General features: G+C 43.8%; 1 protein-coding gene across 1 annotated transcript in view; it reads left to right on the top strand.

Moving 5' to 3' along the window:
- Positions 1–27894, top strand: part of MPHOSPH10 (M-phase phosphoprotein 10) — a 94505-nt gene that overhangs the window by 63103 nt on the left and 3508 nt on the right. Inside the window, exon 10 of the mRNA XM_053717554.1 lies at positions 21478–21708. Coding sequence (XP_053573529.1) covers positions 21478–21708 — 231 coding nt within the window. The remainder of the gene's footprint in view (positions 1–21477; positions 21709–27894) is intronic.

Raw genomic sequence — 27894 nt, 5'->3', positions numbered from 1 at the left:
GATTTACATCTTAATATGGGAAGAGTTACAGCTGCATTCCTTACTTGTGGGAAATACTGAACCTGGCCACCAAGAGGAGGCAAAGACACCCCAGCCAAAGGCTTAAATATCTCCCCCACTTCCTCATAACCCCAGTCATTCTTTGCCTTTCATCACAGGAGGTTGGCAGAGAAGTGTTAGATTTCGGAGTAGTCTCTTATGGAGGGTAGTACTCTTCGAGATAGGACTGGAGTTTTAAGTAGTCCTGTCAGCCGCATGGATGAAAGTTAGAGACCGGAGATGCAGGGAGAGTCATTCTGCGAAACCATCCCGACTCCTATTAACAGCTCCATAGGCAATCAGCGTTGGCGAGTTTCGCTGCCTGCTTTCTTCACTCAAGTCCATGTCAGAAGCGATGCTACTGTGTGTCACACTTGAAGGGCCTTGTTCCTCTTCCACAGGGTAGATTCTGGTAAGATTGTTTCATATTTTATACATGTATGATAACGCAAGAAGACAGGGTCACAGTGTGACTCCTTTTATCTGTATAGAATCAAGGGTTAATATCTCCTTAGGGGGGATTACTCATCAGAAGGGAATAATCTTATATGTTTGTTTGATTTTATTCTGCTTTTATGTGTGAGATGTTATGGGCTCATAGGCTGTTATGGAATATACAGGTTTCACTTTCACTTTGAGAGCCATGCCGCTTACAAGCTTGCCAAGCTTTCTCATAGCCGGGACGGTCCTGCATTGTGCACCATGTGATTTATTCCCTTTCTCTTGCAAGGTGTATCCAGTCCACGGATTCATCCTTTACTTGTGGGATATTCTCATTCCCTACAGGAAGTGGCAAAGAGAGCACACAGCAGAGCTGTCCATATAGCTCCCCCTCTAGCTCCACCCCCCAGTCATTCTCTTTGCCGGCTCTAAGCACTAGGGTCTCTCTACGGGAGGGTAAAGTGAATGTGGTGTTAGAATTTGTAGCCCAGGGATACCAAGGGGAAGGTTCCACATTTCTCGTCTGTCTACAAATCTGACAAAGAAAGAGGCGTTTTCTTTCATGTAATTAGCACGAGTCCATGAGCTAGTGACGTATGGGATATACATTCCTACCAAGAGGGGCAAAGTTTTCCAAACCTCAAAATGCCTACAAATACACCCCTCACCACACCCACAAATCAGTTTTTACAAACTTTGCCTCCCGTGGAGGTGGTGAAGTAAGTTTGTGCTAGATTCTACGTTGATATGCGCTTCGCAGCAGGCTGGAGCCCGGTTTTCCTCTCAGTGTGCAGTGAATGTCAGAGGGATGTGAAGAGAGTATTGCCTATTTGAATTCAATGGTCTCCTTCTACGGGATCTATTTCATAGGTTCTCTGTTATCGGTCGTAGAGATTCATCTCTTACCTCCCTTTTCAGATCGACGATATACTCTTATATATACCATTACCTCTACTGATTCTCGTTTCAGTACTGGTTTGGCTTTCTACTACATGTAGATGAGTGTCCTGGGGTAAGTAAGTCTTATTTTTTGTGACACTCTAAGCTATGGTTGGGCACTTTTATATAAAGTTCTAAATATATGTGTTTAAACATTTATTTGCCTTGATTCAGGATGTTCAAATATTCCTTATTTCAGACAGTCAGTTTCATTATTTGGGATAATGCATATGAATAATAACTTTTTCTTACCTTAAAATTGACTTTTTTTCCTGTGGGCTGTTAGGCTCGCGGGGGCTGAAAATGCTTCTTTTTATTGCGTCATTCTTGGCGCTGACTTTTTTGGCGCAAAAAATTTGTCATTTCCGGCGTCATTCTTGTCGCTGGAAGTTGTTTGTGTTTGCGTCATTTTTTTGACGTTTTGCGCCAAAAATGTCGGCGTGTCGCCGGATGTGGCGTCATTTTTGGCGCCAAAAGCATTTCGGCGCCAAATAATGTGGGCGTCTTTTTTGGCGCTAAAAAAAATCTGGGCATCATTATTGTCTCCACAGTATTTAAGTCTCATTGTTTATTTGCTTCTGGTTGCTAGAAGCTTGTTCATTGGCATTTTTTCCCATTCCTGAAACTGTCATTTAAGGAATTTGATAGATTTTGCTTTATATGTTGTTTTTTCTATTACATATTGCAAGATGTCTCAGATTGACCCTGAATCAGAAGCTACTTCTGGAAAATCACTGCCTGATGCTGGATCTACCAAAGTTAAGTGCATTTGTTGTAAACTTGTGGTAACTGTCTCTCCGGCTGTAGTTTGTGATGAATGTCATGATAAGCTTGCTAATGCAGACAATATTTCCATTAGTAATGTTCCATTACCTGTTGCTGTTCCATCAACATCTAATACTCAGGGTGTTGCTGTTAATATAAGAGATTTTTGTTTCTAAATCTATTAGGAAGGGTATGTCTGTTATTTCTCCTTCCAGTAAACGTAAAAGGTCTTTTAAAACTTCTCATTTTTCAGATGAATTTTTAAATGAACATCATCATTCTGATTCTGTTTCTGACGATGATTTTTCTGGTTCAGAGGATTCTGTTCCAGAGATTGACACTGATAAATCTTCATATTTATTTAAAATGGAATTTATTCGTTCTTTGCTTAAGGAAGTCTTAATTGCATTAGAAATGGAGGAATCTGGTCCTCTTGATACTAAATCTAAACGTTTAAATACGGTTTTTAAACCTCCTGTAGTTATCCCGGAAGTTTTTCCCGTCCCTGATGCTATTTCTGAAGTAATTTCCAGGGAATGGAATAATCTGGGTCATTCATTTACTCCTTCTAAAAGGTTTAAGAAATTGTATCCTGTGCCATCTGACAGATTAGAGTTTTGGGACAAAATCCCTAAGGTTGATGGGGCTATCTCTGCTCTTGCTAAACGTACTACTATTCCTACGGCAGATAGTACTTCCTTTAAAGATCTTTTAGATAGGAAAATTGAATCCTTTCTAAGAAAAGCATATTTGTGTTCAGGTAATTTACTTAGACCTGCTATATCTTTGGCGGATGTTGCTGCAGCTTCAACTTTCTGGTTGGAGGCTTTAGCACAACAAGTGACAGATCATAATACTCATAGCATTGTTAATCTTCTTCAACATGCTAATAACTTTATTTGTGATGCCATCTTTGATATCATTAGGGTTGATGTCAGGTATATGTCTTTAGCTATTTTAGCTAGAAGAGCTTTATGGCTTAAAACTTGGAATGCTGATATGTCTTCTAAGTCAACTTTGCTTTCCCTTTCTTTTCAAGGTAATAAATTGTTTGGTTCTCAGTTGGATTCTATTATTTCAACTGTTACTGGAGGGAAAGGAACTTTTTTACCCCAGGATAAAAAAACTTAAGGTAAATATAGGGCTGCTAATCGTTTTTGTTCCTTTCGTCAGAATAAGGAACAAAAGCCTGATCCTTCCCCTACAGGAACGGTTTCTGTTTGGAAACCATCTCCAGTCTGGAATAAATCCAAGCCCTTTAGAAAGCCAAAGCCAGCTCCCAAGTCCACATGAAGGTGCGGCCCTCATTCCAGCCCAGCTGGTAGGGGGGCAGATTACGATTTTTCAAAGAAATTTGGATCAATTCGATTCACAGTCTTTAGATTCAGAACATTGTTTCACAAGGATACAGAATAAGTTTCAAGATAAGGCCTCCTGCAAGAAGATTTTTTCTTTCTCGCGTTCCAATAAATCCAGTGAAGGCTCAAGCATTTCTGAAATGTGTTTCAGATCTGGCTGGAGTAATTGTGCCAGTTCCAGTTCTGGAACAGGGTCTGGGGTTTTACTCAAATCTATTCATTGTACCAAAGAAGGAGAATTCCTTCAGACCAGTTCTGGATTTAAAAATATTGAATAGTTATGTAAGAATACCAACATTCAAAATGGTAACTATAAGGACTATTCTGCCTTTTGTTCAGCAAGGGCATTATATGTCCACAATATATTTACAAGATGCATATCTGCATATTCCGATTCATCCAGATCACTATCAGTTTCTGAGATTCTCTTTTCTAGACAAGCATTACCAGTTTGTGGCTCTGCCGTTTGGCCTAGCAACAGCTCCAAGGATTTTTACAAAGGTTCTCGGTGCCCTTCTATCTGTAATCAGAGAACAGGGTATTGTGGTATTTCCTTATTTGGACGATATCTTGGTACTTGCTCAGTCTTCACATTTAGCAGAATCTCATACGAATCGACTTGTGTTGTTTCTTCAAGAACATGGTTGGAGGATCAATTTACCAAAGAGTTCATTGATTTCTCAGACAAGGGTAACCTTTTTAGGTTTCCAGATAGATTCAGTGTCCATGACTCTGTCTTTGACGGACAAGAGACGCCTGAAATTGGTTTCAGCTTGTCGAAACCTTCAGTCTCAATCATTCCCTTCGGTAGCCTTATGCATGGAAATTCTAGGTCTTATGACTGCTGCATCGGACGCGATCCCCTTTGCTCGTTTTCACATGCGACCTCTTCAGCTCTGTATGCTGAACCAGTGGTGCAGGGATTATACAAAGATATCACAGTTAATATCTTTAAAACCGATTGTACGACACTCTCTGACTTGGTGGACAGACCACCATCGTTTAGTTCAGGGGGCTTCTTTTGTTCTTCCGACCTGGACTGTGATCTCAACAGATGCAAGTCTGACAGGTTGGGGAGCTGTATGGGGTCTCTGACAGCACAGGGGGTTTGGGAATCTCAGGAGGCGAGATTACCAATCAACATTTTGGAACTCCGTGCGATTTTTAGAGCTCTTCAGTCATGGCCTCTTCTAAAGAGAGAGTCGTTCGTTTGTTTTCAGACGGACAATGTCACAACCGTGGCATATGTCAATCATCAAGGAGGGACTCACAGTCCTCTGGCGATGAAAGAAGTATCTCGAATACTTGCATGGGTGGAATCCAGCTCCTGTCTAATTTCTGCGGTTCACATCCCAGGTATAGACAATTGGGAAGCGGATTATCTCAGTCGCCAGACATTACATCCGGGCGAATGGTCTCTTCACCCAGAGGTATTTCTTCAGATTGTTCAAATCTGGGGTCTTCCAGAAATAGATCTGATGGCTTCTCATCTAAACAAAAAGCTTCCCAGGTATCTGTCCAGATCCAGGGATCCTCAGGCGGAAGCAGTGGATGCATTGTCACTTCCCTGGAAGTATCATCCTGCTTATATCTTTCCGCCTCTAGTTCTTCTTCCAAGAGTGATCTCCAAGATTCTAAAGGAGCGTTCGTTTGTTCTGCTGGTGGCTCCAGCATGGCCTCACAGGTTTTGGTATGCGGATCTTGTTCGGATGGCTACTTGCCAACCTGGGACTCTTCCGTTAAGACCAGACCTTCTATCGCAAGGTCCTTTTTTCCATCAGGATCTCAAATCATTAAATTTGAAGGTATGGAGATTGAACGCTTGATTCTCAGTCATAAAGGTTTCTCTGACTCTGTAATTAATACTATGTTACAGGCTCGTAAATCTGTGTCTAGGAAGATATATTATCGAGTCTGGAAGACTTACATTTCTTGGTGTTCTTCTCATCATTTTTCTTGGCATTCTTTTAGAATTCCTAGAATTTTACAGTTTCTTCAGGATGGTCTGGATAAAGGTTTGTCTGCAAGTTCCTTGAAAGGACAAATTTCTGCTCTTTCTGTGCTGTTTCACAGAAAGATTGCTAATCTTCCTGATATTCATTGTTTTGTACAGGCTTTGGTCCGTATAAAACCTGTCATTAAGTCAATTTCTCCTCCTTGGAGTTTGAATTTGGTTCTGTGGGCTCTTCAATGTCCTCCGTTTGAACCTATGCATTCTCTGGATATTAAATTACTTTCTTGGAAAGTTTTGTTTCTTTTGGCCATCTCTTCTGCTAGAAGAGTTTCTGAATTATCTGCTCTTTCTTGTGAGTCTCCTTTTCTGATTTTTCATCAGGATAAGGAGGTGTTGCGAACTTCATTTAAATTTTTACCTAAGGTTGTGAATTCTAACAACATTAGTAGAGAAATTGTGGTTCCTTTATTGTGTCCTAATCCTAAGAATTCTAAGGAGAGATTGTTACATTCTTTGGATGTAGCTAGAGCTTTGAAATATTATGTTGAAGCTACTAAAGATTTCCGAAAGACTTCTAGTCTATTTGTTATCTTTTCCGGTTCCAGGAAAGGCCAGAAGGCTTCTGTCATTTCTTTGGCGTTTTGGTTAAAATCTTTGATTCATCATGCTTATGTTGAGTCGGGTAAAACTCCGCCTCAAAGGATTACAGCTCATTCTACTAGATCAGTTTCTACTTCCTGGGCGTTTAGGAATGAAGCTTCAGTTGATCAGATTTGCAAAGTAGCAACTTGGTCTTCTTTGCATACTTTTACTAAATTCTACCATTTTGATGTGTTTTCTTCTTCTGAAGCAGTTTTTGGTAGAAAAGTACTTCAGGCAGCTGTTTCAGTTTGATTCTTCTGCTTATATTTTTAGTTTTTTTCATTATAAGATTGAAACTTTATTTTAGGGTGTGGATTATTTTTCAGCGGAATTGGCTGTCTTTATTTTATCCCTCCCTCTCTAGTGACTCTTGCGTGGAAGTTCCACATCTTGGGTATTGATATCCCATACGTCACTAGCTCATGGACTCTTGCTAATTACATGAAAGAAAACATAATTTATGTAAGAACTTACCTGATAAATTCATTTCTTTCATATTAGCAAGAGTCCATGAGGCCCACCCTTTATTGTGGTGGTTATGATTTTTTTGTATAAAGCACAATTATTCCAATTCCTTATTTTTTATGCTTTCGCACTTTTTTCTTATCACCCCACTTCTTGGCTATTCGTTAAACTGATTTGTGGGTGTGGTGAGGGGTGTATTTGTAGGCATTTTGAGGTTTGGGAAACTTTGCCCCTCCTGGTAGGAATGTATATCCCATACGTCACTAGCTCATGGACTCTTGCTAATATGAAAGAAATGAATTTATCAGGTAAGTTCTTACATAAATTATGTTTTTACGCTGTGTAGAAGATCTACATACAATGGGAGTGATCCACCTAGTTCCAATTGCAGAACAAGGACTGGGGTTTTACTCAAACCTGTTTGTGGTTCCCAAAAAAGACCAATCCTGGATCTCAAAATTCTAAACAAATTCCTCAGAGTCCCATCATTCAAGATGGAGAACATTCGGACAATCTTTCCAATGATCCAGGAGGGTCAATATATGACTACCGTGGGGCATAGCAGTGGCGCCTTAGCTAGACGACATCTTAATTCAGGCGTCGACTTTCCAAAGAACCAAGTCTCACATGGAGATCGTATTGGCCTTTCTGAGGTCTCACGGGTGGAAGGTGAACGTCAAAAAGAGTTCTCTCTCCCCCCTCACAAGAGTTCCATTCCTAGGGACACTGATAGACTCGGTAGAAATGAAAATATTTCTGACGGAGGTCAGAAAGTTAAAACTGTTAACTACTTGCCGAGCTCTTCATTCCATTCCTCGGCCATCTGTAGCTCAGTGCATGGAGACAATCGGACTAATGGTAGCGGCAATGAACATAGTCCCTTTTGCTTGGATACACCTCGGACCACTGCAACTATGCATGCTCAAACAGTGGAATGGGGATTATGCAGATTTGTCTCCTCAAATTCAGTTGGACCAGGAGACCAGAGATTCTCTTCTCTGGTGGTTGTCTCAGGATCACCTGTCTCAAGGAATATGTTTCCGCAGGCCAGAGTGGATCATTGTAACGACCGACGCCAGTCTGTTAGGCTGGGGTGCGGTCTGGGACTCCCTGAAAGCTTAGGGCTTATGGTCTTGGGAAGAAACTCTTCTCCCGATAAATATTCTGGAACTGAGGGCGATATTCAACGCTCTTCAGGCATGGCCTCAACTAGCTGCGGCCAAATTCATCAGATTTCAGTCAGACAACATCACGACTGTAGCTTACGTCAATCATCAGGAGGGAACAAAGAGTTCCCTAGCAATGACGGAAGTAACCAAAATAATCAGGTGGGCGGAGGATCACTCCTGCCATCTCTCAGCAATTCACATCCCAGGAGTAGACAACTGGGAGGCGGATTTTCTAAGTCGTCAGACTTTTCACCCGGGGGAGTGGGAACTCCACCCGGAGGTATTTGCCCAGCTGACTCAGCTTTGGGGCACTCCAGAGTTGAATCTGATGGCGTCCCGTCAGAACACCAAACTTCCTCTCTACGGGTCCAGGTCCCGGGATTCCAAGGCGGTATTGATAGATGCTCTAGCAGCGCCTTGGTCCTTCAATCTGGCTTATGTTTTTCCACCGTTTCCTCTCCTCCCGCGTCTGGTTGCCAGAATCAAGCAGGAGAAGGCTTCAGTGATTCTAATAGCGCCTGCGTTGCCACGCAGGACTTGGTATACAGACCTAGTGGACATGTCATCTGTTCCACCATGGACATTGCCAATGAGGCAGGATCTTCTGATACAGGGTCCGTTCAAGCATCCAAATTTAGTTTCTCTACGTCTGACTGCTTGGAGATTGAACGCTTAATTCTATCAAAGCGTGGGTTCTCTCGTCAGTTATAGATACTCTGATTCAGGCTAGAAAGCCTGTCACCAGGAAAATCTACCATAAGAAATGGCGGAAATATCTTTGTTGGTGTGAATCCAAGGGTTACTCATGGCGTTAGATTAGGATTCCGAGGATATTGTCCTTTCTGCAAGAAGGATTGGAGAAAGGATTGTCAGCTAGTTCCTTAAAAGGACAAATATCTGCTTTGTCTATCCTATTACACAAGCGTCTGGCAGAGGTACCAAACATTCAAGCGTTTGCTCAGGCTTTAGTCAGAATCAAGCCTGTCTATAAACCCGTGGCTCTGCCATGGAGTTTGAATCTAGTTCTTTCAGTTCTTCAAGGGGTTCCGTTTGAACCTTTACATTCCATAGACATTAAGTTGTTATCTTGGAAAGTTTTGTTTTTGATAGCTATCTCTTCTGCTCGAAGAGTTTCAGAATTATCTGCCTTACAGTGTGATTCACCTTACCTGGTGTTCCACGCAGATAAGGTAGTTTTGCGTACCAAGCCTGGTTTTCTTCCTAAAGTTGTTTCTAACAAGAATATTAACCAGGAAATAGTTGTTCCTTCTCTGTGTCCTAATCCATCTTCGAAGAAGGAACATCTATTACACAATCTTGATGTAGTTCGTGCTTTAAAGTTCTATTTACAAGCAACTAAGGATTTCAGACAAACATCTTCCTTGTTTGTTATCTATTCTGATAACAGGAGAGGTCAGAAAGCGACTGCTACCTCTCTTTCCTTTTGGCTGAAAAGCATCATCCGTTTGGCCTATGAGACTGCTGGCCAGCAGCCTCCTGAAAGAATTACTTCTCATTCTACCAGAGCAGTGGCTTCCACATGGGCTTTCAAAAATGAGGCTTCTGTTGAACAGATTTGTAAGGCAGCGACTTGGTCTTCACTGCATACTTTTGCCAAATTTTACAAATTCGATACTTTTGCTTCTTCTAAGGCTATTTTTGGGAGAAAGGTTTTGCAAGCAGTGGTGCCTTCCGTTTAAAGTACCTGTCTTGTTCCCTCCCTTCATCCGTGTCCTAAAGCTTTGGTATTGGTATCCCACAAGTAAAGGATGAATCCGTGGACTTACACCTTTCAAGAGAAAACAGAATTTATGCTTACCTGATAAATTACTTTCTCTTGCAGTGTATCCAGTCCACGGCCCGCCCTGGCATTTAAGTCAGGTAAAAATTTTTTTGTTTAAACTACAGTCACCACTGCACCCTATGGTTTCTCCTTTTTCTTCCTAACCTTTGGTCGAATGACTGGGGGGTGGAGCTAGAGGGGGAGCTATATGGACAGCTCTGCTGTGTGCTCTCTTTGCCACTTCCTGTAGGGAATGAGAATATCCCACAAGTAAAGGATGAATCCATGGACTGGATACACCGCAAGAGAAAGTAATTTATCAGGTAAGCATAAATTCTGTTTTTTCCTGACTAGGTGTCTATCAGAGAGGAGTCATAAATCTCTGTACTGTCTGGCTCATAGGAGGTGGTGAGTGCCCCAGCCATTGGGCTATAAGGGTGCGTTTTTTGTAATACAATAAGATGTTTTATTTCTTTAGTTCTCCAGTTATTGCATTAGCGTTGGAGGATTCTGTTACTTTAGAGGGCACTCCCTCTATTCCTAATGAGTAATTCCTGTTTATATGGTGAGGTGGCCTTAGTTCTGCCCTCTCAATTATGTTCCATATGCCTTGATAATGTGATAATATCAAACATGTTTGATACCACAGAGCCGTCCACCTCTGAGGAGTTGTCGTCCAGTGAGATGCGTACCCTACATTCTTATATCTCTACACATGCAGTTTTCCCGTAGCATTGCTGATCCTCCATCTGGAGGGGGCCTTTTTTTACCAGATGTTACTGTGCAGCGCAGACTGCAGTGTCTGCGGCCTTTAATGCTTTACCTCGCCCTGCTAAGCCCAACAAAAGGTTACATATTGCACTCCTTCCCAGAGCACATCAGATAATTTATTGGATTTAACTGAGGGTTATCGAAGGATGAAGTTTTTTCTGAGACTTCAGATTATGAACATTCTGGCTTGGAGTCTGCTGCCTCTAAACCTCCGGCTGCGGAGGAAACAGACTTTAGTTTAGGAATTTTCACTTTCTTCAAAAGGAAGTTTTTGGCGAATTCAGAGGTTCCAGAGGTCAAATTGCCTGATGAACCTTTAATTCCTATATTGGATAGAGTTTAAGGACAGGGTGGTACCTTATCCTTCCCTGCTCCTGTTAGATGGCGAACATTATTATGAATGAATGGGACAGGATTGGATTTCTTTTCCCCCCTCTTCTCCCTTTAACAAATTGTCCCCGGTCCTGGACTCTCAATGGAGTTGTGAGTTTCCGTCCCTAAATGGGATGGCGTTATCTTCACCCTTGCTAAACGTACTAATATCCCGCTTGAGGATAGTTCTTCATTTGAAAGCCCATTGATAAAAGATGGAAACTCTGTTAAGAAAGAGGTTTCAACATACAGGATATTTGTTTCAACCGGCGGCGGCTGTTGCCGCAGTTACTGGAGAAACCTTCTGGTGTGACTCCTTATAGGATTTGATCGGGGTGGAGCGTCCCCTCGACGTTACTCAGAAAAGATTTACGGCCTTGAGGGTTGTTAATTATTTTATCTGTGCTGCTATTGGGCAGTTTATTCGCTTGAATGCTGTGGCTTCTTTTCAGGCTGTTGGGCTCTGGCTGAAGTCATGGTCTGCAGATATGACTTCTAAGTCTAGACTTCTTTCCTCCCTTTAATGGAATGATTTTGTCAATTATCTCCACAGGGGTGCCCTCCTGCCGCAAGACTATATGAACTAATCTAAGGGATGATTTGTTCTGATGAAGCCCATGTCAGCAGTCCTCTGCTAAGCCAGAGCAAACCAAGAGCTCTTGGAAGCCGGCTCAGTCCTGGAATAAATCTGAGCAGCGCAAGAACCCCCGACAAGTCTACGTCGGCATGAATGGGCGGTCCCCGGTCCTCTTCTGGATCGTGTAGGGGGCAGTATGTAGCTCTTTTCAGTCGCTTGGTTCAGGGACGTGCAGGATCCATGGGTCCTGTAGGGCATAGCTCAGGGTTACAAGATAGGTTTTAAGTCTCAGCCACCCAAGGGCTGATTCCTCCTATCTTCCTGACCAGAAAGGAGGGAAGCCTTTCTGGGGTGTGTACGGGATCTGTCCTCTGGGAGATATTGTCCCAGTGCCTATAGCAGTGAGAGGTTTGGGATACTATTCAAACCTTTCATGGTCCCTAAGAAGGAGGGAACTTCCGTCTGATTGTGGACCTAAAGTGCTTAAGCAGGTTTTTTAAATGTCCCCCCGTTTAAGATGTAAACAATAAGGTCCATTCTTCCCTTCGTTTGAGAGGGGTAGTTCATGACCACAATAGATCTGAAGGATGCTCCCTTCACGTACCAATTCTCAAGGACCACTTCCAGTTCCTAAGGTTGTCATTCCTGAACTAGCACTTCCAGTTTATTGCCCTTCCGTTTGGTCTATCTAAAGAAATTTTTCGAAGAGTGATCCATTCGGAATATCTCCTCTTCTTCTTCGATCCCATGGATCGCACATAATCTACAGAGAGTTCTCTTGTATCGAGTACCAGGGTAGAATTCTCTGATACTATAATAGTCTCCATAGACATGAGAATATTTCTAACAGACCAGAGACGTTGCAAGCTAGCTTCAACATGTCTTGCCCTCCAGATGTCCTTAAGGCCATCTGTGGCTCGGTGTATGGAGGTGATTGGTCTCATGGTGTCCAGCTTGGACATCATTTCCTTTGCCAGGTTTCACCTCAGACTGTTGTAACTGCGCATTCTGAACTAGTGGAACCGGTGATCATTCGGATCTGTCTCAATGGATATCTCTGGACAACCAATCAGGAGATTTGTTCTCTTGGTGGTTTTGTCCAGAGAACTTGTCCTGAGGGACGTCCGTCTCAAGACCATCCTGGGTGATTGTGACTACGGTTGCAAGTCTGTCAGGATGGGGAGCTTTTTGGGGTGCCAGGAAGGCACAGGGCCTCTGGTCTTAGGAGGTAAAGCTTCCTCCTGATCTCATTTTGGATCTTCGGGCAATATACAATGCTCTGAAGGTTTGGGCTCTGCTGGGTTCGTCCCAGTTAATTCGATTCCATTCAGACAATATATCCTCTGTGTCTTACATCAACCATCAGGGGGGGAACGATAAGCTCCCTAGCTATGAGGGAAGCATCTCGGATTCTGGTGTGGGGGAGACCTACATTTGTTCGCTGTCAGCGATCCACATTCCGGGTGTGGACAACTGGGAAGTGGATTTCCTCAGCAGACAATCCTTCCATCCGGGAGAATAGTCTCTCCATCCCGAGTGTTTGCAGAGATTTGCAAGAGGAAAATCTTATAACATCTCAATTCCAAGCTACCAAGATATGGGCGAGGTACAGGGATCCTCAAGAGGAGCTAACAGATGCATTAGCGGTGCTTTGGAGGTTCAATCTAATTTATCCTTTCCGGCTGTTGCCAAGACTTCCTAGTGTAGTGGCTCGAGTCAAGCAGGCGTCAGTGATACTGATTGTTCCGTCTTGGCCGCGAAGGATGTGGTTCACGGATCTAGTGGTGATGTCATCTCCTCTGTGGAAGTTGCCTTGTCACAGGGATCTGCTGACCAAGGTCTCTTTGTCCATCAATGTCTAGATTCTCTGAGGCTGACTGCGTGGAGATTGAACGCTTAGTCCTAGCCAAGAGAGAGTTTCCCAAGTTATTTTTACTCTCATTCAAGCTCGTAAGCTGGTTGCTCGTCGCATCTATCAAAAGTTGTGGAGGACCTACTTATTCTGTTCTGTAGGATGAACTGGAGAAGGGCTTTTCTGCAAGTCCCCTGATGGGACAGTTTTTGGCCCTGTCTGGGTTACTGCACAAGAGGTTCGCTGAGCTTCCAGATGTGCAGCCATTTGTTAAGGCTCTGCTGGGTTCAGACCTGTGTTTAGATCTAAGGCTCCTCCTTGGAGTTTTAATCTTGTTTTTAAAGTTTTGCAACGGGCTCCGTTGGAGCCTGTGCATGAAGTAGACATTAAACTGTTGTCTTAGAAGGTTCCTTTTCTACTGGCTATTGCTTATGCACGCAGAGTATCTGTGATTGCTGCCTTGCAATGCGTCCCTCCTTTATCTGGCTTTTCATGCCAATAAGGCTGTTCTACAAACAAAGTTAGGTTTTCTTCCTATGGTTGTGTCAATTCGCAACAATGTATTTCTCGATGTTGTTTCTGACTTGAAGTTCTATCTTCGGGCCACAAAGGAATTTAGACAAACCTTCTTTTTCTTTTTGTTCTCTTTCCCGGGAAGCATAGGGGTCAGAGGGCCTCTTCGACTTCCTTATCTTTTTGTCTGAGGAGTGTCATCTGTTTAGCATAGGAGCGGCTCATTCTACAAGAGCGGTGGTTTTCTCTTGGGCCTTCAAAAATGAGGCCTCTATGGATCAGATTTGTAAGGCGGATACCTGGTTCTCCTTAGATACTTTTTCCAAAATTTTACAAGTTTTACTTTTTTGCTTCTGCTGAAGCAGCCTTCAGGAGAAAGGTTTTGCAGGCTGTGGTGCCCTTAGATTAGGGTCCGCCTCTCTTTTTTCCCTCCCGTTGGCATTCTGTGTACTCTAGAGCTTGGGTATATGTTTCCCACAAGTAAGGAATGCAGCTGTGGACTTTTCCCATATTAAGATGGAAAACATAAATTATGCTTGCCTGATAATTTTATTTCCATCTGTATGGGAAGAGTCCACAGCTCCCGCCCATGTTCTCCAATGGGCAGCCCTAAATTTGAAATTTTTACTTCTGGCACCTTTTCTCCAACATAGGTGTGTCCGGTCCACGGCGTCATCCTTACTTGTGGGATATTCTCTTCCCCAACAGGAAATGGCAAAGAGCCCAGCAAAGCTGGTCACATGATCCCTCCTAGGCTCCGCCTACCCCAGTCATTCTCTTTGCCGTTGCACAGGCAACATCTCCACGGAGATGGCTAAGAGTTTTTTTGGTGTTTAAATGTAGTTTTATTCTTCAATCAAGAGTTTATTTTAAAATAGTGCTGGTATGTACTATTTACTCTGAAACAGAAAAGAGATGAAGATTTCTGTTTGTAAGAGGAAAATGATTTTAGCAACCGTTACTAAAATCGATGGCTGTTTCCACACAGGACTGTTGAGAGGAATTAACTTCAGTTGGGGGAAACAGTGAGCAGACTTTTGCTGCTTGAGGTATGACACATTTCTAACAAGACTTGGTAATGCTGGAAGCTGTCATTTTCCCTATGGGAACCGGTAAGCCATTTTCTTAGTTTAGTATAAGAATAAAGGGCTTCACAAGGGCTTTAAAGACTGGTAGACATTTTTCTGGGCTAAAACGATTACATTATAAGTATATTTAATGGATGTTAACTATAAATAGTTCTTTTAATCTTGGGGATGTGTTAAAAAAACGGCAGGCACTGTATTGGACACCTTTTTCACTGGGGGCCTTTTCTAGTCATAGGCAGAGCCTCATTTTCGCGCCACTAATGCGCAGTTGTTTTTGGAAAGCAAGGCATGCAGATGCATGTGTGAGGAGCTAAGAACCACTGAAAAAGCTTACAGAAGGCGTCATTTGGTATCGTATTCCCCTCTGGGCTTGGTTGGGTCTCAGCAAAGCTGATACCAGGGACTGTATAGGGGTTAAATGTAAAAACGGCTCCGGTTCCGTTATTTTAAGAGTTAAAGCTTTCAAATTTGGTGTGCAATACTTTTAAGGCTTTAAGACACTGTGGTGAAATTTTGGTGAATTTTGAACAATTCCTTCATACTTTTTCGCATATTCAGTAATAAAGTGTGTTCAGTTTAAAATTTAAAGTGACAGTAACGGTTTTATTTTAAAACGTTTTTTGTGCTTTGTTATCAAGTTTATGCCTGTTAACATGTCTGAACCATCAGATAGACGATGTTCTGTATGTTTGGAAGCCAAGGTTCCTCCCCATTTAAATATATGTGATGAATGTGACTTAGTGTCCGGACAAAGTAGGGACAATGATGCCACTGATAATGATGTTGCCCAAAATGATTCCTCAAGCGAGGGGAGTAAGCATGGTACTGCATCATCCCCTTCTGTGTCTACACCAGTCTTGCCCACACAAAAAGGCCCCTAGTACATCTAGTGCGCCAATCCTTCTTACTATGCAACAATTAACGGCTGTAATGGATAATTCTATTAAAAGCATTTTGTCCAAAATGCCTACTTATCAGAGAAAGCGCGATTGCTCTGTTTTAGATACTGAAGAGCATGAGGACGCTGATGATAATGGTTCTGACGTACCCTCACGCCAATCTGAAGGGGCCAGCAGGGAGGTTTTGTCTGAGGGAGAAATTTCAGATTCAGGAAAAATTTCTCAACAAGCTGAACCTGATGTTATTATTTTTAAATTTAAATTGGAACATCTCCGCGCTCTGCTTAAGGAGGTGTTATCTACTCTGGATGATTGTGACAATTTGGTCATTCCAGAGAAATTATGTAAGATGGACAAGTTCCTAGAGGTCCCGGTGCCCCCCGATGCTTTTCCTATACCCAAGCGGGTGGCGGACATTGTAAATAAGGAATGGGAAAGGCCCGGCATACCTTTTTGTTCCTCCCCCTATATTTAAAAAGTTATTTCCTATGGTCGACCCCAGAAAGGACTTATGGCAGACAGTCCCCAAGGTCGAGGGGGCGGTTTCTACTCTAAACAAACGCACTACTATCCCTATAGAAGATAGTTGTGCTTTCAAAGATCCTATGGATAAAAAATTAGAGGGTTTGCTTAAAAAGATGTTTGTTCAGCAAGGTTACCTTCTACAACCAATTTCATGCATTGTTCCTGTCACTACAGCAGCGTGTTTCTGGTTCGATGAACTAGAAAAGTCGCTCAATAAAGACTCTTCATATGAGGAGGTTATGGACAGAGTTCAAGCACTTAAATTGGCTAACTCTTTTATCTTAGACGCCACTTTGCAATTAGCTAGATTAGCGGCGAAAAATTCAGGTTTTGCAATTGTGGCGCGCAGAGCGCTTTGGCTAAAGTCTTGGTCAGCGGATGTGTCCTCCAAGAACAAATAGCTTAACATCCCTTTCAAAGGTAAAACGCTATTTGGCCCTGACTTGAAAGAGATTATTTCAGACATCACTGGAGGAAAGGGCCACGCCCTTCCTCAGGATAGGTCTTTTAAGGCTAAAAATAAGCCAAATTTTCGTCCCTTTCGCAGAAACGGACCAGCCTCAAATTCTACACCCTCTAAGCAAGAGGGTAATAGTTCTCAAACCAAACCAGCCTGGAGACCAATGCAAGGCTGGAACAAGGGTAAGCAGGCCAAGAAACCTGCCACTGCTACTAAAACAGCATGAAGTGTTGGCCCCAGATCCGGGACCGGATCTGGTGGGGGGCAGACTCTCTCTCTTTGCTCAGGCTTGGGCAAGAGATGTTCAGGATCCTTGGGCTCTAGAAATAGTTTCTCAAGGTTATCTCCTGGAATTCAAGGAACTACCCCCAAGGGGAAGGTTCCACAGGTCTCAATTGTCTTCAGACCAAATAAAAAGACAGGCATTCTTACATTGTGTAGAAGACCTGTTAAGAATGGGAGTGATTCATCCTGTTCCATTAGGAGAACAAGGGATGGGGTTTTACTCCAATCTGTTCATAGTTCCCAAAAAAGAGGGAACATTCAGACCAATTTTAGATCTCAAGATTCTAAACAAATTTCTCAGGGTTCCATTGTTCAAAATGGAAACCATTCGAACAATTCTTCCTACCATCCAGGAAGGTCAATTCATGACCACGGTGGATTTAAAGGATGCGTATCTACATATTCCTATCCACAAGGAACATCATCGGTTCCTAAGGTTTGCGTTTCTGGACAAGCATTACCAGTTTGTGGCACTTCCATTCGGATTAGCCACTGCTCCAAGGATTTTCACAAAGGTACTAGGGTCCCTTCTAGCGGTGCTAAGACCAAGGGGCATTGCAGTAGTACCTTACTTGGACGACATACTGATTCAAGCGTCGTCTCTGTCAAAAGCAAAGGCTCATACGGACATTGTCCTAGCCTTTCTCAGATCTCACGGGTGGAAGGTGAACATAGAAAAAAGTTCTCTGTCCCCGTCAACAAGAGTTCCCTTCTTGGGAACAATAATAGACTCCTTAGAAATGAAGATTTTTCTGACAGAGGCCAGAAAATCAAAACTTCTAAGCTCTTGTCAAGTATTTCATTCTGTTCTTCCTTCCATTGCGCAGTGCATGGAAGTAATAGGTTTGATGGTTGCGGCAATGGACATAGTTCCTTTTGCACGAATTCATCTAAGACCATTACAACTGTGCATGCTCAGACAGTGGAATGGGGATTATACAGAATTGTCTCCGACGATCCAAGTAGATCAGGGAACCAGAGATTCACTCCGTTGGTGGCTGACCCTGAACAACCTGTCACAGGGAATGAGCTTCCGCAGACCAGAGTGGGTCATTGTCACGACCGACGCCAGTCTGGTGGGCTGGGGCGCGGTCTGGGAACCCCTGAAAGCTCAGGGTCTATGGTCTCGGGAAGAATCTGTTCTCCCGATAAACATTCTGGAACTGAGAGCGATATTCAATGCTCTCAAAGCTTGGCCTCAACTAGCAAAGGCCAAATTCAGAAGGTTTCAATCAGACAACATGACGACTGTTGCATATATCAACCATCAGGGGGGAACAAGGAGTTCCCTGGCGATGGAAGAAGTGAACAAAATAATTCAATGGGCGGAGAATCACTCCTGCCACTTGTCTGCAATCCACATCCCAGGAGTGGAAAATTGGGAAGCGGATTTTCTGAGTCGTCAGACTTTCCATCCGGGGGAGTGGGAACTCCATCCGGAAATCTTTGCCCAAATAACTCAATTATGGGGCATTCCAGACATGGATCTGATGGCGTCTCGTCAGAACTTCAAGGTTCCTTGCTACGGGTCCAGATCCAGGGATCCCAAGGCGACTCTAGTAGATGCACTAGTAGCACCTTGGACCTTCAACCTAGCCTATGTATTCCCACCGTTTCCTCTCATTCCCAGGCTGGTAGCCAGGATCAATCAGGAGAGGGCTTCGGTGATCTTGATAGCTCCTGCGTGGCCACGCAGGACTTGGTATGCAGACCTGGTGAATATGTCATCGGCTCCACCATGGAAGCTACCTTTGAGACAGGACCTTCTTGTTCAAGGTCCATTCGAACATCCGAATCTGGCTTCACTCCAACTGACTGCTTGGAGATTGAACGCTTGATTTTATCAAAGCGTGGTTTTTCAGATTCTGTCATTGATACTCTTATTCAGGCTAGAAAGCCTGTAACTAGGAAAATTTACCATAAAATATGGAAAAAATATATCTGTTGGTGTGAATCTAAAGGATTCCCATGGAACAAGATAAAAATTCCTAAGATTCTATCCTTTCTACAAGAGGGTTTGGAGAAAGGATTATCTGCAAGTTCTTTGAAGGGACAGATTTCTGCTTTATCTGTCTTACTTCACAAAAAGCTGGCGGCTGTGCCAGATGTTCAAGCTTTTGTTCAGGCTCTGGTTAGAATCAAGCCTGTTTACAAACCTTTGACTCCTCCTTGGAGTCTCAATTTAGTTCTTTCAGTTCTTCAAGGGATTCCGTTTGAACCCTTACATTCCGTAGATATTAAGTTACTATCTTGGAAAGTTTTGTTTTTGGTTGCAATTTCTTCTGCTAGAAGAGTTTCAGAGTTATCTGCTCTGCAGTGTTCTCCTCCTTATCTGGTGTTCCATGCAGATAAGGTGGTTTTGCGTACTAAACCTGGTTTTCTTCCGAAAGTTGTTTCTAACAAAAATATTAACCAGGAGATAGTTGTGCCTTCTTTGTGTCTGAATCCAGTTTCAAAGAAGGAACGTTTGTTACACAATTTGGATGTAGTTCGTGCTCTAAAATTCTATTTAGAGGCTACAAAGGATTTCAGACAAACATCTTCTTTGTTTGTTGTTTATTCAGGTAAAAGGAGAGGTCAAAAAGCAACTTCTACCTCTCTCTCTTTTTGGCTTAAAAGCATCATCCGATTGGCTTATGAGACTGCCGGACGGCAGCCTCCTGAAAGAATCACAGCTCACTCCACTAGGGCTGTGGCTTCCACATGGGCCTTCAAGAACGAGGCTTCTGTTGATCAGATATGTAAGGCAGCGACTTGGTCTTCACTGCACACTTTTACCAAATTTTACAAATTTGATACTTTTGCTTCTTCTGAAGCTATTTTTGGGAGAAAGGGTTTTGCAAGCCGTGGTGCCTTCCATCTAGGTGACCTGATTTGCTCCCTCCCTTCATCCGTGTCCTAAAGCTTTGGTATTGGTTCCCACAAGTAAGGATGACGCCGTGGACCGGACACACCTATGTTGGAGAAAACAGAATTTATGCTTACCTGATAAATTACTTTCTCCAACGGTGTGTCCGGTCCACGGCCCGCCCTGTTTTTTTTAATCAGGTCTGATGAATTATTTTCTTTAACTACAGTCACCACGGTATCATATGATTTCTCCTATGCATATTCCTCCTTTACGTCGGTCGAATGACTGGGGTAGGCGGAGCCTAGGAGGGATCATGTGACCAGCTTTGCTGGGCTCTTTGCCATTTCCTGTTGGGGAAGAGAATATCCCACAAGTAAGGATGACGCCGTGGACCGGACACACCGTTGGAGAAAGTAATTTATCAGGTAAGCATAAATTCTGTTTTTTCACCCTTATATTTCTCCTACTGTTCCTTGTTCCCCCCCTACTGACTGGGGTTATGAGGAAGTGGGGGAAGTATTTAAGCCTTTGACTGGGGTGTTTTTGCCTCATCCTGGTGGCCAGGGTCAGTATTTTCCACAAGTAAGGAATGCAGTTGTAGACTCTTCCCATACAGATGGAAATAAAATTATCTATCAGGTAAGCATAATTTATGTTTTTCCGGCTACACACTATGGAACCAAAAGGGATGAATACGGAGATGAATTGGTCAGTTTTTTTTTATTGAAAATACTTACGAGGGAACAGATTTTGTATTCTTTGAAAACATAGATATGTTATGTTTTAAGTATTTTATCTTGATCATCACTTCGTGTTTTGCTCAAATTAGGAAAGCTATGCAACATTGTTTTTAAATTGTATATATTGTGTATTGTGGTATAATCAAGTGAAGGTAAACTTTGATGAAACAGAGGCACTTTCATTCATCAAAGTTTACAAAGCAGCCGTTTTGATTAAAAACTTACCTTTTGTTCTTCTCACAGCCAGAGCAGCTTCCCCCACCCGGAGATCCTCTCTTCACACGTCATTAATGACTTATCCAGTTTCCTCCAATCATGGCTTTCCCCCCAGGGGAGTCATTGTCTGAGGCCATGCCATGATTGGAGGAAGCCGGATTAGTCATTGATGACGTGTGAAGAGAGGATCTCCGGGTGGGGGAAGAACAAAGGTAAGTTTTTAATCGCCACACTGAGCCACACTGAGCTGCTCATGCAGAATTCTATTTTGCTGAGAGGTGATGTTTCCACCTCTTAGCCAATAACCGTGCGGGCTATCCGGCTTGGCTCCATTTGGAACACACAGCTATTGGCTAAGAGGTAGAAATATCACCTCACCGCAAATAATGTTCTGCCGTGGGCTGCCTGAGCAGCTCACTGCAGCCAACACTTCCACCAAATATAGGAGCTTTCAGCATAAAGTATTTTATACTTCATGAATGAAAGTCCCCTTTATTTGTTCCAATTGTAAATCCTAGCGTTCCACAAAAGCTAGGATTTACAATCACTTTAAGGTGATTCTGAACGAAGAAAGGAGAGTATGGATACACCCTTATAAAGCAGCTGGAGCCACGTGATACCACATAGAAAAGATAACGGTTTCTTATGGGATGCAAGCCTTCGGTCTGACAATGCTGCACACCTGTAAATTAATCTAAAATGTTAAAAGGCAGCTTAAAGATTATTAGTATGTCTCAAGCTAAAGTCTTTGTTTCTGCTGTCATTTCACACAGGAAAAGAACAAGGCTGGAGATGTGAAGACAGACGCAGAGAAGACCACAACTGACAAAAAGCGTGAGCGGAGAAAAAAGAAAGCAATGAAAAAGCTAAAAATAAAGGAAAGAGAAAAGCGGCAGCAGTTGGCACTGAAAACAAGAGAAGAGAAAGGCAAGAAATACACTAAAGAAGCTGCCGCTGCTGACCTTAAGAAGGTCACTAAAGAAGGAAAAGCTACTGTACTCAAGGTAATGTGTTACTGAAGGGTAGCTTTAATTACATACAGCTAGGCACTTAACCATAGTAATCCTATATAATCATGCCCACTAGACTCACGGATCATTTTACACTCTCTGCATTCACTAGCACAGCTGGATTTTATCACACAAGATGTTATGATACTTACATATATAATGTGGCTTTCCATCTAATACGAGGAGAGTCCACGGCTTGATTCATTACTTGTGGGAAATACAGAACCTAGCCACCAGGAGGAGGCAAAGACACCACAGCCAAAGGCTTAAATACCTCCCCCACTCCCTTCATCCCCCACTTGCCTCTCATCACAGGAGGATGGCAGAGAAGTGTCGGAAGATTTCGGAGTAGTCTCTTATGGAGGGTAGTACTCTTCGGAATGGGACTGGAGTTTTAAGTAGTCTTGTCAGCCTCTTAGTGAGAGCTTTGACGAAGGTTAGAGTCCGGAGATGCAGGGAGAGTCTTTCTGCAAACCCATCCCGACTCATTTTAACATTCTTTAAGCAATTAGTGTTTCGCTGCCTGCTTTCTTCACTCAAGTCCATGTCAGGAGCGATGCTACATACTGTCAAACTTGAGGAGCCGTGTTCTTGTTCCACAGCGTTGATTCTGGTAAGATCGTTTCATTTTATATCTGTAATGATAACGCAAGAAGACAGGGCCACAGTGTGGCTCCTTTATCTGTATAGAATCAAGGGTTAATATCTCTGGAAGATGATTATTGAACAGGGGGGGATGTATACATGACTGCTTTATTGTGTTTTTCTGCAACATGTGTGAGATGAGGCTCTGGTATTGTGGAACAGTCGGGTTTTCCTGTCCTCGATTACTGCGCAGCCCGTTTAGTTGGCGCTCTTCTTTCTGGCTGCAGGGACAATGCTGCACGATACTCCATTTAACCGGGTGTGGCCTTTTTCTCTTCCTTTCCTGACTGTTGGTTGCAGGAGATGAAATGAGTTTTCCCTATGGGCCTGGGTCATAGGAGGTGGTGAGTGCCCCGTCCATTGGAGTATAAAGGTGCCATTTAATAGGTTTTCTATAATTCTTATTAAAGCTCAAGCTATGGAGGACTCTGATATGTTAGAGGGAACTCCCTCTTTACCTAAGTCTATTGCCTGTGTTGATTTTGAGGAAGTTTTGGTATACCCACCTGCTCAACTTTTTTCCACAATCTTCGATAAGATAGTTATATCTAAAAAATAAAATGTCTCTGTCCCGTGAGGTGTGTTCCCTACATTCATCTCTGATTTACACATGCAGCTCCCTAGTGCACTTCTAATCCTCCTGCGGGAGGGGCCTCTTTGCCGTCCGATTTTGCAGAACTGTTGCAGACGGCGGTCATTGACGTCCAAATCTAGATTGCTGTCCCTTTCTTTTAAGGGAAAGATTCTTTTTGGTCATATCCACGGTCACAGAGGGCAAGGGTGCCTTTCTTCCGCAGGATAAAAAGATTAAACCTAAGGGTCCTAATTTTCGTCCCTTTCGTTCAGACAACTCCAAACGACAGCAACCCGCCGCAAAGCCCGAGCAGTCCAAGGGATCTTGGAAGCCTTCTCAGTCTTGAAATAAATCCAAACAGAGCAAGAAGCCAGCTGAGACAAAATCGTCATGAAAGGGCTGCCCCCGATCCGTCTCTGGATCTAGTTGGGGGCAGACTCTCTTTGCGGAGACTTGGTTGAGAGACGTTGAGGATCCTTGGGTTCTGGAGGTTGTTACCCAGGGTTAGAGGATAGCTTTCAAGACCCATCCTCCCAGGTACAGATTCCTCTCGTCAATTCTCTCATCAAATCCAGAAAAAAAGGAATGCTTTTCTAGAGTGCGTGAGGGATCTCTCCTCTCTAGGAGTAATTGTACCGGTACCTCTAGCAGAAAGGGGTTTAGGGTACTTTTCACACCTTTTTGTGGTACCAAAGAAGGGCACGTTTCGCCTAATTCTAGACTTAAAGTGCTTAAACAAGTTTCTGTCTGTTCCATCGTTCAAAATGGAAACGATAAGGTCAATACTGCCCCTAGTTCAAGAGGGTCAGTTTATTACCACGATAGACCTGGAGGACGCTTACCTTCATGTGCCAATTCACAAGGATCACTTCAGGTTATTAAAGTCCACCTTTCTGGATCAACACTTCCAGTTTGTAGCTCTTCCCTTCAGGTTGGCTACGGCTCCAAGAATCTTCACAAAGTTTCTGGGAGCTTTGTTCGCGGTAGCGAGGTCCAGAGGGATTGCAGTAGCTCCTTATCTGGACGACATTCTGGTTCAGGCTCCGTCCTACCAGTTGGCAGAGGTTCATTCGAGTGTTCTTCTCCATCTTCTGCAATCTCATGGTTGGAAGGTGAACTCAGGGAAGAGTTCTCTGGTTCCCGGTACCAGGGTGGAATTCACAATAATAAATTCCATTGCCATAAAGATATTCCTAACAGACAAGCGACGTTGCAAGATTGTCTCCAGCTGTCTTGCCCTTCAATCCTCCTCCAGGCCGTCGGTGGCCAGGTGCATGGAGGTGATTGGGCTCATGGTATCCACTATAGATGTCATTCCGTTTGCCAGATTCCATCTCCGGCCTCTTCAGCTGTGCATGCTGAGGCAGTGGAACGGCGACCATTCGGACCTGTCCCAACTGATCTCGCTGGACAACGGGTCGAGGGAGTCTCTCTCTTAGTGGCTCCGTCCAGAACAGCTGTCCCAGATGACATCCTTCCTCAGACCATCCTGGGAGATTGTAACTATGGATGCGAGTCTCTCGGGTTGGGGAGCGGTTTGGGGTGCCAGGAAGGCACAGGGCAGGTGTACTCGGAAGGAGTCTTTTCTCCCAATCAACATCCTGGAACTTCGAGCGATCTTCAACGCTCTGGAGGCTTGGCCCCTCCTGGGTTCATTCAATGCCATCAGGTTCCAGTCGAACAATATTACCTCAGTGACTTACATCAACCACCAGGGGGAACAAGAAGCTCCTTAGCTATGAGGGAAGTATCTCAAATCCTGGAGTGGGCAGAGACTCACGAATATTCGCTATCAGCGATCCACATTCCGGGTGTGGACAACTGGAAAGCAGATTTTCTCAGCAGACAATCCTTCCATCCGGGGGAATGGTATCTTCACCCCCAAAGTGTTTGCAGAGATTTACGACAGTTCAGGGAACTCCGGAGATAGATCTCATGGCGTCCATACTCAACTGTAAGCTTCCCAGATACGAGTCGCGGTCCAGGGATCCCCAGGCGGAACTGATAGATGGCTTGGCAGTGCCTTGGGGATTCAACCTAGTGTACGTTTTTCCACCGTTGCCACTTCTACCTTGTGTAGTGGCATGCATCAAGCAGGTGCAAGCGTCAACTATTCTGATTGCTTCATCGTGGCCTCGGAGGACGTGATTTGTGGATCTAGTGGGGATGTCGTCCTCCCCTCCATGGAGATTGCCCTGTCGCAGCGATCTGCTGGTACAGGGTCCCTTTGTGCATCAGAATCTAGATTCTCTGAGGCTGACTGCGTGGAGATTGAACGCTTAGTCTTAGCCAGAAGAGGGTTTTCTGAGAGGGTGATTTGATACTCTCATTCAAGGCAGAAAGCCGGTTACCCATCGTATCTATCACAAGGTGTGGAGGACCTACTTACTCTGCTGTGAATCTCTGGGATACTCCTGGCACAAGGTCAGGGTATCCAGAATTCTTTCCTTCCTCCAGAATGGTCTGGAGAAGGGACTTGCTTAAGGGGACAGATTTCGGCTCTATCAGTGCTGTTACACTAGAAGCTCGCTGAGCTACCTGATATTCAGTCTTTTTTCCAGGCTCTGTCCAGAATCAGGCCTGCATAAGCCTCCTCACTCAACTAGAGCTGTGGCTTCTTCTTGGGTATTTAAGAATGATGCCCCTATGGAGCAGATTTGTAAGGCGGCTACCTGGTCCTTACAAAGTTTTACAAATTTGACTTTTTGTGAGAGAGGTTTTGCAGGCTGTGGTGCCCTCAGAATAGGGTCCGCCTCATTTTACCCTCAGGTTTTTCATTCAGTGTCCTCTCGAGCTTGGGTATGTGTTTTCCACAAGTAATGAATGAAGCCGTGGACTCTCCTTGTATTATATGGAAAAAATAAATTATGCTTACCTGCTAATTTCATTTCCATTGTTACGAGGAGAGTCTGCGGCTCCTGCCCGTTACTCTGTTGGGCGGACCTAAATTTAGTTGTTTGTTCTTCTGGCACCTTTTATACCCTGATATTTCTCCTACCGTTCCTTGTTCCCTCGGCAGAATGACTGGGGGATGAGGGAAGTGTGGGTGGTATTTAAGACTTTGGCTGGGGTGTCTTTGCCTCCTCCTGGTGGCCAGGTTCTGTATTTCCCACAAGTAATGAATGAAGCCATGGATTCTCCTCGTAACGATGGAAATGAAATGATCAGGTAAGCATAATTTGTTTTTTTCTAGTGATTCTCATCTCCTGGACTCAGAGGTTTTAACAAGCTAGAAGCATTGCTGAAAGGCAGCTACTTCCTAAGCTTCACTCTTAAAATTAAAGGGACATGGGGGGCGGAGTCAGCCTTGGAGGGGAAAAGACGTGTTTTTCAGAGCTCCCGCTCACATTTTTTCCTAACTCTAACTTTACTATAAAAACATATATGATCCGACTTCTGGAGCCCATGCAGCTTTATCTACGAGAGCTACTGAATCCAGAGATATCAAGATTACTCAGCTGTGCACAGCGGGAGCCACAGCAATACACCTCTGTATGATGCGGCCCTGATCCCGGGAAACAACACACAGCCCTCATTGCTTTGCTGAAGCACACTCCACCATACCCGGAGATCAGAGCGGCGGACCCCCTTCCTTCTTTAAACCTACAACTACGCTCAGGCGCTGCTAGTGGGAGAGGAATAGAGGCGACAAGAAAGATAAAGATAAACGCCACAACTATTTGACAACACCGTATGATAAGGAGCTCTCTCTTACATCATGGCGGAACAAGCTTCACTGATCCAGTCACTGCTACGAGATCTGGGATTGAAAATGGATAACTATTTTGCAGAGCTTAGCCTGATAGTCAGAGCACCTTACACAAAGGAGGAAGCTGACACCACCATTATGGCAGAAGGGGAGGAGGCCACCAAGAAACACATTGATCCTCAAACCGGTGAGTTTTCCCCGACCCTCACTACAGAGAGCACTTGCGACAGATCAACTTGGAGGGACATGCTACAAACAACACGGAAATCTACCTCACCCAAGATACAATGCAGGGATCCTCATACTGACAGGCCTGGTTCTCTCTTACAGAAGGGTTCTCCCGCGCAGCTAGCACCTCCTCCAGTACGGCCTCCTCTGTCACCCCAGATTCCTAATTGTCCTCCCGATCTCACCTCTACTTCAGCTGGCGATTCAGTGTTTGCCCCGCTGCCCTGGTTTGCCTGTGCAGGAGATGCGGCCGGCTCCTGTGTGGGGGACCCGGGGCGGCGAAGAATCCATATGACCTATAGATACAGCTGCAACATGAAAGAGCTCAGGCCATATGTGTCCCAGGACTGTTCCGCAATAAAGCCCCTCTGAGATCCCCTTCTGAACATCTGCCTCAACTCAGGAGAGATCCGAGACTGCACAGACTTAACCAGGTCAGGAGTGGGATAGTGGCGAACATACTCAGAGACAGTTCCATGAGCTTCCAGATATGAGACTTTATGGACACCGTTAAATGTTTTCAGTTTTCTTTTTCTTTTGTATATACTTCACACATTAGAAGCTTATGCCTAATCTAGTTTAATCATCATATATCCCTACCGTTGCTTAGGGCTGTTTGCTAAAGCTAAAACTGAATAAGTGTTTAATATGTTTAAATCCTTCTATAAGTTTTACATATTTGCAATTGTTCATAAGTGAGATCCTATGAAGACATCTCTTATCTCACCCTGTTACACGAATATGTATCTTACAGGCCTGCCACAACGCTTAACCTAGGGACTAACATAGTCATTGATATATTTTGCCTGATAACCCTCCTTGCTTATCACTTCTCCCATATAACCCTTTGGGTTACTTATCTAGCTTCCAGCTTTTATTTTCTCCCTACTTAGCTAGCACTCACTATGTAAATTAAAACCCAGAATACATAGGCACCCACAGTTCTAGCATTGGGATAGAACAGTATCTACAATATTGATATTATGAAATGGTGTTCCACTAATTGTTACTCCCTCTCCCCCGA

Source organism: Bombina bombina, chromosome 6 (genome assembly GCF_027579735.1).
Source record: "Bombina bombina isolate aBomBom1 chromosome 6, aBomBom1.pri, whole genome shotgun sequence".
NCBI classification, from domain to species: domain Eukaryota; kingdom Metazoa; phylum Chordata; class Amphibia; order Anura; family Bombinatoridae; genus Bombina; species Bombina bombina.
The sequence above is the reverse complement of the archived record's forward strand: the minus strand, read 5'-3'. Positions and strand labels throughout refer to the sequence as shown.